Source organism: Myripristis murdjan, chromosome 14, assembly GCF_902150065.1.
Source record: "Myripristis murdjan chromosome 14, fMyrMur1.1, whole genome shotgun sequence".
NCBI classification, from domain to species: domain Eukaryota; kingdom Metazoa; phylum Chordata; class Actinopteri; order Holocentriformes; family Holocentridae; genus Myripristis; species Myripristis murdjan.
The window spans coordinates 32959649-32977601 of NC_043993.1; the positions used below are offsets into that span (position 1 = coordinate 32959649).

General features: G+C 39.9%; 1 protein-coding gene across 1 annotated transcript in view; it reads right to left on the reverse strand.

Annotated features, from left to right (window-relative positions):
* Positions 1-17953, reverse strand: part of usp28 (ubiquitin specific peptidase 28) — a 30410-nt gene that overhangs the window by 8920 nt on the left and 3537 nt on the right. The window contains exons 3-18 of the mRNA XM_030069529.1: positions 16502-16622; positions 16080-16167; positions 14868-15030; positions 11953-12039; positions 10749-10886; positions 9725-9795; positions 9549-9625; positions 9307-9455; positions 9078-9205; positions 8810-8905; positions 8293-8469; positions 7182-7387; positions 6559-6629; positions 5612-5840; positions 4254-4640; positions 2688-2818 (exon numbers count right to left, since the gene is read on the reverse strand). Of these exons, the coding sequence (XP_029925389.1) occupies positions 2688-2818; positions 4254-4640; positions 5612-5840; positions 6559-6629; positions 7182-7387; positions 8293-8469; positions 8810-8905; positions 9078-9205; positions 9307-9455; positions 9549-9625; positions 9725-9795; positions 10749-10886; positions 11953-12039; positions 14868-15030; positions 16080-16167; positions 16502-16622 (2319 nt within the window). The remainder of the gene's footprint in view (positions 1-2687; positions 2819-4253; positions 4641-5611; positions 5841-6558; positions 6630-7181; positions 7388-8292; positions 8470-8809; positions 8906-9077; positions 9206-9306; positions 9456-9548; positions 9626-9724; positions 9796-10748; positions 10887-11952; positions 12040-14867; positions 15031-16079; positions 16168-16501; positions 16623-17953) is intronic.

Genomic DNA, 17953 nt, shown 5'->3' on the forward strand with positions numbered 1-17953 from the left:
ATGCCAAATGCCAGATTTATATTTTACGGTTGTTTGGGTGCATTGCCATGAGATTGTAAGAAGATTCATGCTATCCAGAGGATGGCATGCATGACCTTATGACCTTCCCTCTAGTGCCACCTTGAGGCCAAACATTTGACTTGCTCCATCATATCTTCAAATGTAGAGGATGCCATGCCATTTGCAGAGTGGATGTAAGCTTCCCAGAGAAAGAACACTATCAAATTTGGTGACCACATGTTCCAGTCCTCCAATGCATATAAATTAAAATATCTTAACAATACTCGCACTTCAACAACATTTTATTCAACCTGGCAATTTTGGTCACATTAAAGCATGCCACCACGACATGAGGCCCGCACTTGTTTAATTCATCTTTGTTTTTTGTTTTTTTCTCATTCTCAGATGCACCAATCTAACACTCTGCCTGTGTCTCAATAAATTCTGCTGCTACTCACAATGCTCCTTTTTATTTTACATTCTCTTACCGCTGGAATTCAGTTTTTTTTGGCACTTTTCATCCATGCATTTAAACGTAATATTTACAAATACAGAAATACTGGAACTGAATGTTTTGAAAGACACCGTTGAACTGTCCATTAAAAAGGACCAGCAGCAAGGGATTCATTTTAGTAATTATGTACTTACACTAATTTCACAATGATTATGGTGTGGACACATTTCAAGTCAAACAAAAAACACAATTCTAAGTGCCAGTTCAACATGGCTAATCTGATTTTTTTTTTTTTTTTTACTGTGGAAGGCAACAAACAAATCAGCCACTAGAGGTCATGTGAGGAGTGATCAAGAGTCGCCTTCTCAGGAGAGCAGCACGCCCCGTCATGTGCAGAATGCAGTGATTGATATGATAAATTATTCATTTTGTAGTGTGTTACAGTGCAGAAAAATGCCATGGACATGTTTGAGCCACTGCCTGCTTATTGGCTAATTTAACATGATGAAATGTCGTTGGACTGTTACCTCACAGCAGTACTTTTTACTGAAAACAAGCCACTGCTGGTTTTCATTCTATTAAACTACTTTATACCTGGGATGCAAGGTGTATGCAATAAACTGCAGTTACCTGGGAGGACAGCAGCAGAAGTAAAGTAAAGTAAGCATGCACACCTACAACATCTGCACAGTAGGCAATTCATTTATTATTTGATTTATAATTTGTCATTTAAGTGCATAATTTCAGGGGCTGGATGGCTGGGCTGTTTTTTCTGTGCAGACTTGGCCGGCTGCGTAGTTGAACTGGTCAAGTTGTTGCTCCCGGGGGTGTTTTGGTTACAAGAAGGCTGGCATGACTCTTCATGATGGCAGTGGATCGAGTGACAGCGTCGCTAATGAATTGATTCCATGAGATTATACAAACAAGAAGCTGGACAGACACCAGTCAAGTTGGACCAGTTGGTTGTTTTGCAAATGAACACAAGAGTCCATAGAGGATAGAATCTATAAAACAGGTGGCAGTATTATTCTTAAACTAACATACAGTGAAATGGAGTGGACCGTCCTAGGATCCTCTGCAGTGTTGGAAACAGCATCATAAATTGCTACTGCTAGAAATATTGTCACTTTGATATTTTACTGAAGCAGAAGTAGAAGTACTAGAGTAAAAATCAACTTAAGTAAAAGTAAAAAGTTAAAAAAATAAATAAATAAATAAATTTCACATATCTCAAACTGACTTCTGGCCCATGAAAAAAATACTGTGATGACAGTAATGACCTCAACCTCGCAGTAGGCATCACTTGACTGTTGTATTATTGCAATGCGCTAATTGTCACAGCCCTAATTAAAGCACAATACTTCACTAAAAATGGACTTAAGTAAAAGCTGAATAACTGACTTGAACACTACAGTAACATGAATAAATGTAATTAGTTACTTTCACCCCTGACCATCTGTGTAAACACACTGTCTGGCTCACAGATACAGTATGAGGGATGAAAACATGTTCTATTTTAAGTACATGTCTTATAAACACGACAACAACCGCCATATCAATTCAGTCCTCCCTAAAAAGGCGAGGAAAAGTTGCATTCATGACCAACAATATGGTAACTCGACAATTTACAGGCCATTCATCCCAGATCTTACACTTACCATAACTGAATAATAAATTTCAGTGTCATTATCCTAAATTAAACATAATTAACCTGTAGTTATAGCTCTTGTTTCCTTACAAATGGCAACCAAGGCAGTTATAGAGCACATTTCCACATATTTGACGAATGACATTAATCTCCAATATGAAGGCTGAACAACTTCCTCCCTCTGTTAACAACTGCTGCCAAGGTTCTCTTGAGCAAGGCACTGAACCCCCAATGCGAAGCAGTGTTGCTGGGAAACAGCGGAAGGTTTAGCCAAATTTGCTTACAATAAAATATTTATGGCCGAGTATAACATGTTCCACTAATATGAGTGAGATCATAGGTCACAATCATTAACCAAACTGGCTAAGAGTAGAAATTACAATTGACCTTTTTCATACCGAACATCACACGACTCCATATTCTTCCCAACAACACCCAACATCTGCTGGTGTTAATCTCCATCACTATGCTTAGTGGTGAAATGAGAGCCCTGACCCAGATATACGTACAATATTTCTGTGGCCTAGAATCCGTGACCCATATTCTATGGAGGGGTCATGAGCGGGTGGGGAGTTATTGGCTCACCTGACCACGCGGCCTCTCCTCGGATGAAGTGGTTTCTTGGCTGGACCCCGAGGTGTCAGTGACGACGGTGCTGCTGTCATCTGGCTGGAAGACAAGGGTCGACGGCGGCTCCGGGGTTTGCGCTAACTCCTCTGGGTTGAAAAGAAAGAAAGAGAGGGGGCAGAGAGGCTGTGAGCAAACAAGAGCTTGTACAGTCAGACACATTGCTGGGTGTGTCATGAATAAGAAAAAACACGTTTCACAGATTGAGGCACGTCTAGCTGTCTTAAAGAGTAAGTCAACCCCAAACCTGAATACCTGCTGCCTGACCTCTAACAGTGAAAAGTCGAGTGTCTGTTCTTTGGTGGCAGGTGATGGCACCGCCCATCGAACGTCAGGTGGTGACATCACCTGCCACCAAAGACTGGACGACCTACTTTTCACCAGTAGAGGTCAGGCTTCACGGAGACTTGGATTTGGTTTTTAGTTCCTCTTGAAGCTATAGCCAGGAAAAGCACAGAGGCGATATTACTCGTGTTTGGCTAATCTAATAAATTAATTAACCCTCTATCTTCGAATCAGCGCGTTTCATTAACCTAGATGATGACCCATCAGTGACCATACTTGCTACCAAAATTATAATAAGTAAGACTATAAGTTATTTAAGACTGCAAATTTTATTTCTAAGGCCTGGAATAGAAGGCAGCATATTTTGTTTAATTGATACATAACTTGATGGGTATATTTTGGAAGTGCCTGGATTTGGATTTGACTTTGTATTCCTGATTTATTCGAATGCGTATTTTGTTGTTGTTGTTGTTGTTGTATGTTTGAGCATGGTTTTGTAATGTGTACAACAGTGTCTTGTAAGTCCATATGGGCTGGGCTTCTGAGAAATGAAGCATGACACTTAAATAAAAGAAAATCCATCAATCAAAAATCAGTAAGCAAATAAGCAAATAACTTACAATTAAATTACAATTTTAGGAGGTCTGGTTACTCAAAGTCTCCCCCAGCAATGATCCAATCCATCATATCTAACTTTTCTTGTGATTTGTAGACCTAAATGCATGTAGTATTGAGGGTCTATATGAGTATAGCCCAACAACTCAAAAATACATCATAAAAGTAAAAAACAAAAAAACAAAAACAAAAACAAAAACATAGGCCTAGTCTACTCATAAATAAAAGTATCAAAATGAGTTTCCTTTAAAAATAGAAATAAAAAAGAAAATACTGCTCACTTCAGTCCTAATCTGAACAAGACCGCGTCTTTATCTGTTTGCTTCTCTCTCACTGAAAACAAGCACTATATATACAATACAATAGCTTTTCATGTCCAAGATGGTTGACTGGTTTAAATAACGGACAGGATTGGACTAGGCACAGAAACAGTAATGGTTTTGTGGTCCAGGCGGAACCATTACAGGGTCCAGACCTGGACCTGAGTCCGCTAACTGGTGACACCTGATCTACTGCATCTCAATTCGGGGTGCTGGGAGGCTCTTGTGAATTAGGCTGATAAGTATATTTTTACATTAAAAAATGTGCATAGAGCAGCGTTAAGGCCTAAACACCCTCACAGACCTTCTGGCTTCTCTCCAGGCTCCAGCAGCGGCTCCTCCCCCGGGTCTGGTTCTCCTTCTGGCTCTGGTTCTGGTTCTGGTTCCGGCTCTGGCTGGGGCTCCGCAGCAGCTCCCTGCTCTGGCTCCTCTGTGGAGGGTCCTGACTGGGGGGCTGGCTCAACTGGTGTTTGCTGGTCACTGGAAGGATTGGTATCTGGGGTTTCTGGGGTGCCTGTAGCTTCAGCTGGGACGGGCTCACCTTCTGGTGGCGCTGTCTGGCAAAACTGCTCCTCCCACTCACTGAGCTCCTGCTGAAACCAGCGGTTATCCTCGTGGACGTAGCGCCTGAGGATGGGCGGCAGGGTGTCCATGCCATGCAGTACCTGGCCTGTCTCGTCATCTGTGTCTTCTGGGAGGGGGGAGGTACTGTCAGCTTATACACTTACATAACAGAAGCTGATTTATTTGGACCTCAGATACACATGACAACGGATTAATACACCAAAAGTAACATCCTGTGGCTATCAAAGCATAAATTTGCAATCAAAATTCATTTGGGTATTTTTGAATGTTAATTATGGGTCTATACTGTACAGTGCTATATACAAACAAGTATTAGAGCCCATCATAAATCCACTGTTGGCACTGCAGTCCTTGTATCTCTTGGTCAGTCAGTTTGAGACAAAATTGGTTCAGTGCTTCAGGGCACCATTTTCTAATTTTGGAAAGGACCACAGAGCTGGTGTTGTGTCACTTAATTAGGAGACATATCAGGAATATTAATGACATTCATCAAAAGAACCATTTATGCATAAGGAGCTGCTGCATCTATTGAGCTACACCCCTGCATGGTGATCAAACAGAGTCCAGGCTGACACCTTAATTCATTAGGAACTGAAAACAGAGATACTGCTCTTTGAAAACATAAGTGAAGTAAAATCAAAAAGCACATTAGTTAGCTTTCTCCGAATTGTATGATATAAAACTTGAATTTTTGAATGAATCTAACCAATGACCCAAGATGCCAGACTGGAGGTCTCGTAGAGAAAAAACTCAAGTGGCTGCATCCAAATTTCCATTAAAAATGAGGTGAATATCCTATTCTTCTATACTGCATCCTATTAGGATTTCAATCAATCAATCAATCAATCTATACGTAGCACCTTTCCAAGAGGTGAGAAAATGCTTTACAAGACGTCAGAGTACATTACAAGAATGCATCTAATACAATCTAATCTGCTCCAATCTAATATAGTTGAATCTAACTGAATTTAGCCTAGTCTAATTTAGTCCAGTGTACTCTAATGTAATCTAATGTAATCTGATCTAAACTAATCCAATCAAATCTGATGTAATGCGATCCATGACATGGACGTGTACCTGCGATGAGGTGGGGCAGCCTGTCGTCGATGTACATGAGGCAGTAGGCGCTGGCGTTGGTCATGCCGCCAAACGAGTCCCGCTCAAGCTCCTCCCACGAGGACTCGGTGATGGTGATGTCGTTGTACTTCATCCAGCGCTGGTTGCTGTGGTCGTAGATGTAGGCCCAGTAATGTCCCGCCGACGCCTGGCCTTCGTGGACCAACACCGCATGGAGCCTGTAGGGCACCTGAACAACAGAATACACCTTTATACCTTTAGGCATTATAATCAGAATATATAATATAATCAGAATATAATATAATCAGAATCAGAATATATATATTGATATAAAATTGAGTAATATATTTTTATAAGAGTAGTAGTATAAGCATGGAAGTCAACATAATTATTTAATGTAGGCCATTATAAGAGGGGTGAGAGTAGTTTTACTTCTTCTCACTCCTTTTCGGATATGTTTACATTCCTTTGTTTTGTTTTGTTCTTGATTTTTTTTTGTTTTGTTTTCTTTTTCTTTTTTCCTATTTGAATCTGTTATTCATTTTGTATGTCTCTTTTTTGGCAGTTTTTTTTCTATGATTTAAATTGCAGAATTGTGTTTTACGGACATATTCGAAATAAACATGACTAAACTAAAAACTAAACTACACTAAACTAGAATCAGAATATTTTAAATGTTTTCACTCTTTTTTTTACAGTCTGTCACTTCTGATATTACCACTGCTACAGTACGTTACATTCTGTTAAAGCTGGGATCCAGACTTCTTTGCACACTCATGCATATTCATACTCATTACCACTTGCTGCTGCTGCAGTGACTCACTTTCTCCACAGACATAGCAAGTTTGGTCTAATCTCGCCTCGTGCATTTTCTACAGTTTGAGATGTAGAGATTAGAGCGATTTTCTGTTTGCAGAAGGGTGGGTTTTGGTGAGTGTAAGCCTTACCTGACAGAGGCTGTTATCCGTGTACATGCCCTCTAGCACCTGGCTGACTCTGTCGATGCTGGCCTTTAGTTCTGACATACACAGATACACACACACACACACACACACACACACACACACACACACACACACACACACACACACATCAATATGCTGCACTTGTAGCCTTTTTCTCTTTTACCCTTAAGGATTTTGTTGACTTTTGAGGTTCAGTTTTTTTTTTTTTTTCATGTTTTGGTTGCCACAGTGGTGAAAAAAAGTTTCTACACCAGTATTTCAGTCAGGAGAGTATCACATGGTCTAATTCTTCAGACAGTGCTGTCGCTACATTAACATTTCAAGCTCCATGCCAATACCATGTTAAATATCATAATTCAGTACTCCTATGTTACCATGGAAAATGACTACCACGCAATGTCACAGAACAATGCCGCTTTGGTAGGATAAAATTTAAAATATTCAGCAACTTAGTGAAGACAAAAACTCTTTTTCTTCGTTTTTAAGCACCTGAGGCACACTGATAGCCCTTGCAACACAAATTTGCTGGTTAATGAACCTTTAGAGTGACTGAAGACTGAGCGTATAAAGACTGAAACGACAGCATCATGTTGGTGTTGGCATACCGTTTATGTTGTTCTCCACCTCGGTCCTCCAGCGCTGCAGGCAGGTCTTGACAAAGTGCAGCTCTTCCTCTGTGATGCTGTGGGGCGCTGGCTGTGGAGGGCAGTCCATGGGAGGCCTGCACTGGGTAAAGGGCTTGTAGATGGGCGTCCTCTGCTGACTAGGCACCTGGCCTTCTGACGCACCTGCATCTGCAGGCATGGCCTCGCTGAGGGGCGACACAAGGAATAAAGACGGTGAACATGTTGACTTCCAATAATGTTTCCACAACTTATTTAATGTAAACAAAGTTATACTGAGATGTTGAGGTGCCTCCTCAACTTTGTACTTAAGTTTTTAAGTTTGAAAAATATTTACTCTGTGAAAATAAGAAGTATAGTCAGGCCATCTGTAATTTCCGAACTTCTAATAATAGACTTCCTAAAATAATAGGTAGATACAAGGGTCTGTAAAGGAATGAACGTTTTTGTAACCTGTGTAATGACGGCCACCTGGGAGATGAATATCATGTTTTGTTTGAATGTAAAAATTTAATTTTGTCCGAGACCAGAAATAAGTACTTGCCTAAATATTTTTTAAATCGCCCATCTATGTTTAAATGTATAGCTTTACTGAAGACTGATAATTTACAAACAATATGTAAATTGGGTGCTTTCTTGAATAAGGTTTTGCCACTCTTTAAATGATCGAGTGCAGGCTTGTTTTTTCTTTTTACTTCGACCTGTGATGACTCATTATGACTGTTCATCATTTATTTTGTATTGTTTGTAATCCATACCACAATTGTGGTGAAGAGTTAATAAATATGACTATGACTATGACTATGACTAAGAAATATTCTTTGCCACTATATTAACTAAATGCAGTAGCTACTACTATCAGCAAATTTAGCCATTCATTTCGCAGACAGTTCACACAACACATGGTGCATACTGACTCTTTGGATGGTCAGACAGCTCCTTTCAACCAAACACTACTTTCTATATTTTCATGTGGAACGGTTGCCAAGAAAGAGCTGACTGTTCAGGTGTGTTTATGTACACATCGGCAAATATATCAATATCAGAATTTTTCAAAAACCCAGTGTGAGTCGGGCCGTGCTGCGGTGTTTACCTGTTGTCAGAGACAGGTTCAGTGGCGGGGTGGCTGGTAGGAGTCATTGAGGTTGCAGATGGTCTCAGGTCCTCAGCTGGAGAAACAGTCACGGGCTTGGTGGTGGCAAACTCTAACACAAACTGCAGCATGTCAGCCAGAGGATACTTGTTGGGTCCAGATCCGTAATTTTTGTAGCTGTGAATAACGGCAATGCAGGATTAGTGCAGGGTTTGAGCTCATATGCTTATATTTATCATCCTTTATCCTACACTGATTTATTTTGATGTCAGATGTCATTTTTGTGAGGGAAACTTTGGGCTGTACCAATTGACAAGTCTCATGAACGTGCATTATTTACAGACAGGTGGGATTCATCGTATTTCTGAGGATCGTTTAGGAAAGATTGGACAGTTATGAGCATTTTCTCAGTCCTGAGTGGCAGATTTCGATGAGCACCTGACGAGAAAGGTGCGACAGAAAATTGTGGGCTAAAAGAATCTCCTAGCCTTGAAGCCACTTTAGCAGGAAAACTTACCACTCCAGTTTCTGTTGAAGGAGTGCCAGTTGCTCCTTCAGTCTTTTCACCTCTCCTCTCCTCTCATTGGTCTGCTCTATATTTTTGTGAAGGTATCTGTACACAAAAATAGGATATGCACAATGTACGCTCTTTGTATTTGACCTTTAAGGTACCAAAAACAGCAGCAGAGTCCTCTTTTCAACTTGCTGCACAGTAAAAACTTGATGGGCTTTCTTTTATTGCAGTTATCAAATGTCTGTGATGGCTTTGTCTGTGTAAAACTCACCGGTCCATATAAATGATTTGCGGGAACTCCAGTTTCTTGTGTATTTTCTCAGGACGTCCGAGCTGGGTGTTGAACTCAAATCTCGACAATTCAAAAGTCAACACCGGTGGCAACTTTGAGAACCATCTCTGCAACCCAATAAGAAAGAAGATTAAAAAAAGAAAATATACACTCTTTTTTTTTTTTTTTTTAAACTGTATTAACATATGAAAACATTAAAAAAAAAAACCTCGCGGCCAGATGTAATGGTTTGATCTGAATGCAGGGACTCGATTTCCTTCTCCACCATGGCACCTTCCAGGCATTCATCCAGGTTGTTGTAACCGTTGACTTGCAGAGGGTACTGTCCAAACTGCTCAATGTTGGACAAGGTCTTGCCTGAACACCGTGAAACAGATTTGAGTAATAAGAATAAGAAAGCAACACATATACACTGCGGCACCATTACAAAAAAAACCCCCAAATGCTTACCCTCACTTCTTCTCTCTGTCACAAAGGTACCATAGAAAAGCTGGACCATGGGGTTTTTCTGTTTGTCTTCTGCATTACTGAAAACAAAACATTACAATAATGCAGTTAATCGTTAATTTAGCTATGACAGACCCCATGAACAAGAATGGTTATAAATACTTTTACATAAAACTTACTTTCCATTCGCAGCCAGCTGAAAGGCATCCTCTAGCCAGTCGAGAAGTTTGTGGGTGAATTCACTGACATCCTAAAATGACGAGGCGAGATACAACGGTTTAGACAAATTTCTCGTGTTTGTGTCTATTCTTGATTTGCTGTTGTAGCCTATATGAATAGGAAATTATATAAAAAATGTGTAATATAAACTAAATTTAAATAAACAGTTGGACTAGTGATCTGAAGTGGGTTCGGCTCAGGGAAGAAATGAACAGTCTTGAATCACACAATATCGCAAATTGGAATAGGAATGTTACCATGTATTGATGAAAATAGAACAAAAATAACAATATGCAACAGAAACTATCACACGTGAAAAATGGCCATTTAGCGTCCTTCAGATACAAGAAGATTTCCAAATAAGATTCACAGTTTGTGAGAAAATTTTGTTAAGGCTTCAGGAGCAGGAAACTTTTTGCGAATGATCTCACTTTGGCCGGTTTTCACTTCTTCCGGATGCTAGTTAGGTGTCTGAATTTGGAATTTGACTTGAGGCTGAACTGGGTAACTTTGCATGTTGGCAGCCCCGAGCGACAAAAAGTACCTGAATTTGAGGACACCAATATCCAGAAATCAAATGCATACTCCTCTCACTTAAATTACTTTTTCTTAGAGTCTGGAGGGGATGAAGGTGGTGCAGGCCTGCGGTCTCCGGACAGAGTGCTCGCTTGTCGCAGCTGAGGGAACATTTTTAGATTTCACTCTTGCGATTCCTCATTTCCTGAATGGAAGTGATTACCTGCCTTTGCCCTATCCTGGAATTTAATTTTTGTGCATATGGGACCATCGCACACTCTTCTCTGTTGCAGTCTCACACTGTGATTTAGGCTGAATCTTCACTATCACAGCTTTAGAGTCAGAATTGGAATTAAATTTACATTAGGTTCAAGTTAGGTTAATAGTGAGGGTTAAGCTTAGGGTTTGGGGTGAAAGAATGAATAGATAGTATACAGAAACCAATAAGCTCAAATGAATGTGTTGTACCTGTTGGGCCTCGTTAGTCCTGAAGGCGTCTCGGAGCAGCTCCACCGCAGCAGAAGGATCCACAAACTTGCGGGTGGAGCCCACCATGAGGGCGAAGAGACACCGCAGCTCCTGCATAAAAGCTACATTCCTCTTCTCCTGTTAAAACAAACTGACATTTCAACTTTGACCCTTTTTACGCTGTCACACAGAGGCAATCTGTGCATGGACAATCCTTTACCTCCCCCCTGTTACCCAGGAAAGCTTTCTTCTAATGCATTTCCCTAAGGTGTGCTTTTAAATAACTGTGCCATTAGGAGGATGCAGTCAATCATTCCAAGCACTGACAACCCTGACAAGGACATTGTTGAAGCTTTTTGGATAAAACAAAATATAAAGAGCTTTTTTTTTTTTTTTTTTACAGCATCCAAATGTAAATGAGGCATTTTTGAAACAAGGAATATCAACAAACAAATTCCATTTCTGCCTCAAAGAAATGGACTTATGTTGAAATCTCATGCTGGAGTGTATTGAAAACAATTCTCTCTTGAGAAGGACCTGGATGTGGGATTTGATCATCGTTATCTCTTGTTTTAAAATGCTTACATTTTGTTTCATTACTATCTCGGTGATAGATTGTAATATCCCATCTGATTACAATTATATGGGCATCCCAGAATAAAATATAGAGGCGTCTCTATTAAATCTAGCCAACTTGAAAATATGATGGCTTTTGGACCAAACGCTTCTTCATCTTGTGTTTAAAGTTCATCTATATTATTTTCTGTAAATATATAAGTATGTATAAGGATTGCATATGATCACTAATGTGCTATATATTCACGTTTTACCATTTTTTTTTTTTTAGACAGTGATTTGTCATGTGACCTATGATGTGTATTTAAGATACACAAGCTTATTTCCTCGAGGGTTTTTTGGAGCAAGAGGAAGAACATTAACTTGAAACGTCATTCCACTGCAGGAGCTCACCATAAATTTGCAAACGAGAGCAAATATAGTGTATGGACTTCATTTTGTCTGCTGTTTCAAATCAGTAAGGATAGGGGAGTGGGGTAAAATACTGTAAACAACAATTAATACTCAACCATACCCAACAATTTCAACACTCAAAACATCAGATGGAAACGGCAGGATAATGCATTGAACGTTAATCCCATTGATAAGTGCGGCAGTCCTTGCATGTGCCGGTGACAGCGGTACTCACTGAGTGGCTCTTGCACTTCTCCAGCACTCGCTCAGAGAGACAGTAGCTGAGGACCAGTCTCCGGAAAACAGGCAAGTGGAACAGTGACTGCAACACAGACGACAAAATCAAAAAGCAGAAACCAAAAATCAAAGAAAGGAAAAAACAAAACCAAGGGGCATTAATTGAGGCTGTGGTACATCTAAAGTGGAATTTTCAAGTTAATAGGCTGCAATTACAGCCACTTCCAGATGTGGTCAGGGATGCATTGTGACCACACTGAACAGAAAAGTAAATAAATGCAGACACACCTTTAATCCACATCACACAAATACAGGGGCAGAAATATGCAGAAATAAAAACACTATTTTTTTTTGTTAATCTGCTCACTGGTGGACAAAAGATGCGGTCAAATTGCAACCAGACCTTTATGCAAACTCTAGAGATGTATATTAATACCAAGTGTACGTATATATAACCCAGTTAAATCATATCAAAATACAATCTGGACATGAGATGTGAATTAAGACCGGGTGCAAAGGGGGTCGATGTGATCCAGTGATCCAGACCAGAAAAAAAAAATAAAAAAATAAAAACATGAGAAAAACATGGATGCTCACAAGATTTTGTGTCTGAATGTCAAATACTGCTTTTTAGTTAATAGATAATGTTTCCCCACTGAGATTTTAAGCCAGTTAGTTTGCTCATTTACATAGAAATTAGCATAGAAACTTCACAGGTCAGATTTGTATACGTACTTAATAAAACACTGTAGAGGTGTTTATGCAGGTTTTTTGGTAGACAGAGACACTTTCACCTTCATGGTAAACATTAGCTGGTGAAACAAGTATGCCAAAGAAATGTCAACATTTAAATTTTCCTGTACTTATACTGTATATCACAGTCCTGTTCATTTTACTTAATGCAAAACCGGTGTATTTTATGTGATTACTGGAATGTCAGTAGGTGTACAAAAATATTGCAGTCAATGATACCATCACAGATTTTTTTTTTTTTTAACCCGTCATCCACCCTTCCCATCACATAATCACATATCCCAACACCTTTCTTAGTGGCACATGCAACATGGTAAAAAAAAAAAAAATGTTTCGTTTTCTTAAGACATTCAGAGTGATAAAAGTAATCACGTAGAGTTTTATAGCATATGCAATAACACTAAAAAGAAAAATGAGGAAGTCAGAATCTGATTTTCTCTGGGCATTTTGTGTCTCTGCGACTTTTTTTTTTTTTTTTTTTTTAAAAAGACATTTTAGCGTCAATTTTTTCTATTTAAACACTGAGTTATAGCCAAGCAAACACACCATAACATCATATCATATTCATATTGTGTCCCTCGTGACAAACTAAATCAATCGGTCCCAGCCAATTAGTCTTATGTGTCATGTACAGGACGGTGAGTCACAGCGGGGCCTCAGAGCACTTATGTATGCCTCGATATATCAACTTTCCTTTTGACTGGGAAATTCAATTACAGCTTATCTCAATTTTACTGTAATTTATACCACAAAAGATAACAGGAAATATGAGTGGAAAACCAAATCATGTGGTTGCTCAGTCTCAGTCTGATAGGATAATTGCTCATTAGGGGTTAAGTGCTTTATCGAGGGTCTGGCTCTACTGAAACTGAAATAAACCAAATTGAACCAAAACAAACAGCAACAACAAAACAAAAGGTATAATGTGACAACCATACGCGCTCAGCCTGCGCCAACTCATTTGCCCATTCCTACTGCCTGATAATAGCCCCGATCCTATGGGGTTTTCGCTTCTTTATCGATGCAGGGCCATATCTGAGTTAAACGAAAACAATCAAGCGCTCCCTCCTTCTTCTGTGTTTATTGACAGCGACGTAAGTTCATTTTCATGCTCGGACTGAGAAGTCTGTTGCTTTTTCCATCTTCACAACGCCACACTATTTAATTATCCGTGCAGCCTGTGCATTTCAATGATGGCTCCGGTTTCTGCCAAGCTACCTGATAGGCTCGGCTAAACTCGCTCTGGAATGGACTTTTAACAGAATTAGCAGCACAGAGACGTACCTTATATTTTCATTTGAAAAGAGAATGCCGACACCACCTTATCGCTTCCCTGCTCCCTCCTGATGTTATCAATAACTCGGTTAGCATGCCTGACGTAAAGGCATGATTCAAACTCGGTCTGCAGTAACAGTGTTTGTGCCGTCAATTCAACAAACATGCTGAAGCTCTCAACTCCTGATGATTTATTATTTTGAACCCGCTCATAGGGTAATCTCTGAACAGTTTCAGAAAATGGAGAGGGGCACTAAATATATTCACCGCCACCACTAATCTGACACTGGAGAAAATCAAGGCCAGGTTACAGCGAAAGCCAAAATGATATCTGCTGACTGAATACAAGAATAAGTCTTAGCCCAAGGTAAAGAAGGGAAACACTTCTAGAAGAGCCTTCATGTGCCTCTTCAAAGCCAAGTTAGGGAGCTATTTTAAGCGGCTGCAGAACAGTCGGACACTCAGAAGGAGCTTAGTGCACTCAATGGAGTCAGACTAATTCAGACTTAGTATTTTAAATTGCATGATTTAGTGCTTCCACATGTTTTTCATTGAATTATTCAAAGGTACTAAAGTAAACAACTAGGCGGCTCAAACCTAAAGAGGGAATCTTGAGTTTTTCGGGACTTTCTGAACTCAACTTATGAGCATCTTTTACTGGAGTTAAAAACTATTAGTATCCACCTTTTACAGCATCATAACTTCTGTGAGGTCATGTGGTGTTCTCTTGAGCCATTTGAAGGGATTATGGGTATTCGCCTTCGAGACCACCAAGGCTTACATGTTGCAGAACAAGAATATATTGCAAAACGACTGAATTTTGCAGTTTAATCATTTTTTCCAGGTGTGCATCACTTTGATTCATGCAGCCTTCCTGATCTTTACCTGGATGACGGCGCTGAACCAGCAGGTGTTGCCTACGTTGCGGATGCCCACAGGCCACTCGTCCTGGCGGATCCAGTCTGCGGGGCTGCACATCTCGCTCTGGGCTTCGCATCTCTTCCTTTTCACTCTTGCTGTGTTCTCCTCGGCACTGGCCTCAAGGGCTCTGGGATAAAAAAAAAAAAAAAAAAATCAAATTACCCATTAGTGAGCTGGAGACTGACCAGCTCGACTCAAATCTGTTTGGTTTTTGAATGAAGTGTTTTTGGTGCAGCCAAAACTAGTTCTCTTTGCTTCTTCTTCTTCTTTTATTTACTTTTTTTTTTTTTTTTTTTTTTTGGACTCAGATTGGGTTATGAGGGAAAGTGAAATGCTCTGTGCCAAGTTTGATCTCATGAAATTCACACATTAAATTCTCTCTGTTTAAATCATAAGCTTTCACTACATAAGCTATAATTAATTAGTCCACCTGTCATCATACCAAAGCGTCTAATAGACCCGTCAGTCCACCAGAGGAAAGCGTGTCAGTGTCACGTTTTGCATGCAAGCCGCAAGTTATCAGGTGAAGAGTAATGTTTGCTCATGCACGCACATCAACTTGTTAACCAATTATGAGCTAATCGTTGGTACACTAGCTAAATTAATGTTAGCTTCTTAGCTGGTTGGTTAATGTTAGGTAAAATCCTTGTTTAAGGTGAAGTTAAGGTTAGGGTAAGGTTAAGGTTGGGATTATTTTAAGGTCAAGGTTAGGGTTAAGGTTAGCTGGTGACATTAGAGAAAAAAAGTGCATTTTTCACAGCTAGCCAGCGCAAAAACGTGACACTGACACGTTTTCCTCCGATGGACCAGCGGGTCTTTTGCACGCCTCGCCTTGATACCGGGCTGAATTAATTACATGTTCACAGCCTGCATGCATGCACACTTTACTTATGTTTACTGTGTAATAATTATACATATATACCTCACATTTAATTCAATAAGAAACACATTCAGCTCTATTGTCGTCTGTTGTATTTGGACTACTGTTTGTTGTTGTTGTTATTTTGTATGCACGTGTACAATGGTAGGTGGAGTTAAATGTGTAGAATCATGCTTGACAAGTAAATCTTGATTGTGACAATAATAGTAAGCATTACTATTACTATTGTTATGATTATCATTATTATTATTATTATTCGTAGTAGTAGCTGTAGTATGAATGCTGTGTTGCTGTACCTGTGAAACTCTCTCTCCTCCTCCTGGGCATTGTGGGAGTCCTGCAGGCTGAGCTCTATGGCAGCCTGCAGTGCATCTTTGGGAAGACCTGAGGAAACACATCACAGTGTCACAGGCAAGATCCAAAAATGCCGTCTGCCAACAGGGACCGGAATCATATCAAATCACACTAAACGAAGAGATGCTAGATTTTGTACGAATTTTACAACATACCTGTAAATTCGTGTTTCTGACCAACTCTACCACTGGATAAAGCCTCGATCACTGTCCTGTGGAGGCCTGTTTTTCATCCACTAGCATCTGTCTACTATTTAGGCCTCACATAGCTGAAATATTTACTGCTATCAAATCCATTATAGCTGCGCTGGAAATAGCTCAACATAATGTCACGTCGTCTAGGTTTGGCTAGCTCCCCAGCGTACCTTTCTGGGATTCCCAGGCCTCTCCGTTGGCCTCTGAGTCCTGTGGCTCCCCAGGGTCCTGAACCTCCGGGGGCTGTGTTGTCAGCAGCCCAACAGCATGTCCAATGTCACCCTTGCTGGCCTTACAGTCGAGAATGAGCAGGGAAAACATTATGATGGATTTCGGTTAACCCTTCTCAATCCAAGTTGTTGACTTTGTGTATGACAGTGAGTTGGTTGTCTCTTGTGGCTTCAGACAGGTTAAAATATGACGACTAAATGACACCAGAGAAAGACATGATGAAACATCTATGATGATTACTGTGCAGAAACAGGTAAACTGCAGCAGGAACAGCAATAGAATACAGCACCAGATAGAATATAAATAAGAATATACCAAATGTTGTGTATCTAAACAGCTAAAGTAGAAATATATGAACAAGAGAGCTGCAGCATTTTGAGCGTGCAAAATGACAACTCTAGAGCACACCGAGCCAAAGAGAAATTACAAATTTACAAATGCAAACAACTAGATTGTCTACGTTTTGCAGGCAAAAGGTAGAAATTTGTTTTTCACCATGAAAAACACAGGATTAATATTGATTTTAGACACTAAGGGCAGAGGGTCAGTGCAGGACCTGTGCTGCACAGGGCACGTGTGGTAGAAAAGGCTTGGAATGGGCCTTTGGTACGTGGGACATTTAGGGCTTGGAGGGTCAGGTGGTCTACAGGGCAGCTGGTGCAAAAACACAGAGGGAAGAGTCTGTGATACTTCTCAGGCGGCTCGGACAATAATATTTTTTTCCATGGAAAGCTTGATGGACTTATTCATAACCTGAGCATCTTTTAGACTGCAGTGGCATACGGCTCTCGCTACACGTGAAGCACTAAAAATATAAGCCACAACATGTCAAGGTGCTAACATTAGACTAACTCACTCCATTAGTTAACACTTCATGAAGCGTCGCCAGCATCAGTTGGTCAGCAAGCGATTTTTGGAGAGACAAGTGGGCTTTTACTGGAGTTGAGCGAGAAGTTTTGTTGATGCACAAAATTAATCCAACAAAGTTTCAGAACATCAAACAGATTAGAGTAGCAGCAAATTTACAAATCCCACTACAAATAACATAATCCTGAAAAGAAAAAAAAAATCATATTTCACAATTCAGCACTGATGCATAGTTTTAGTCATTTATCCGGTAGAAATCCCAAACAGTTGCTGGTTATAGCTTCACTAAAATCTTTTAAGGTTGTCCTTCTTTTCTCTGTTCATATCATTATGAACTTAGTACCGGCTTCACTTTGTACTCTGCTAACTTCCCATGAGTATTTGCTGTTATTTTTGACTCTTCTCATAGACTTATTTAAATGATGCAATGTCAATTTCTTATTTTTTAAGTCAAGCCATCAAATTTGTGTGAGTAAAGTGAGATGAAACTTGAGAGTCAGAGGTCTCACCTTAAAAAAAAACAA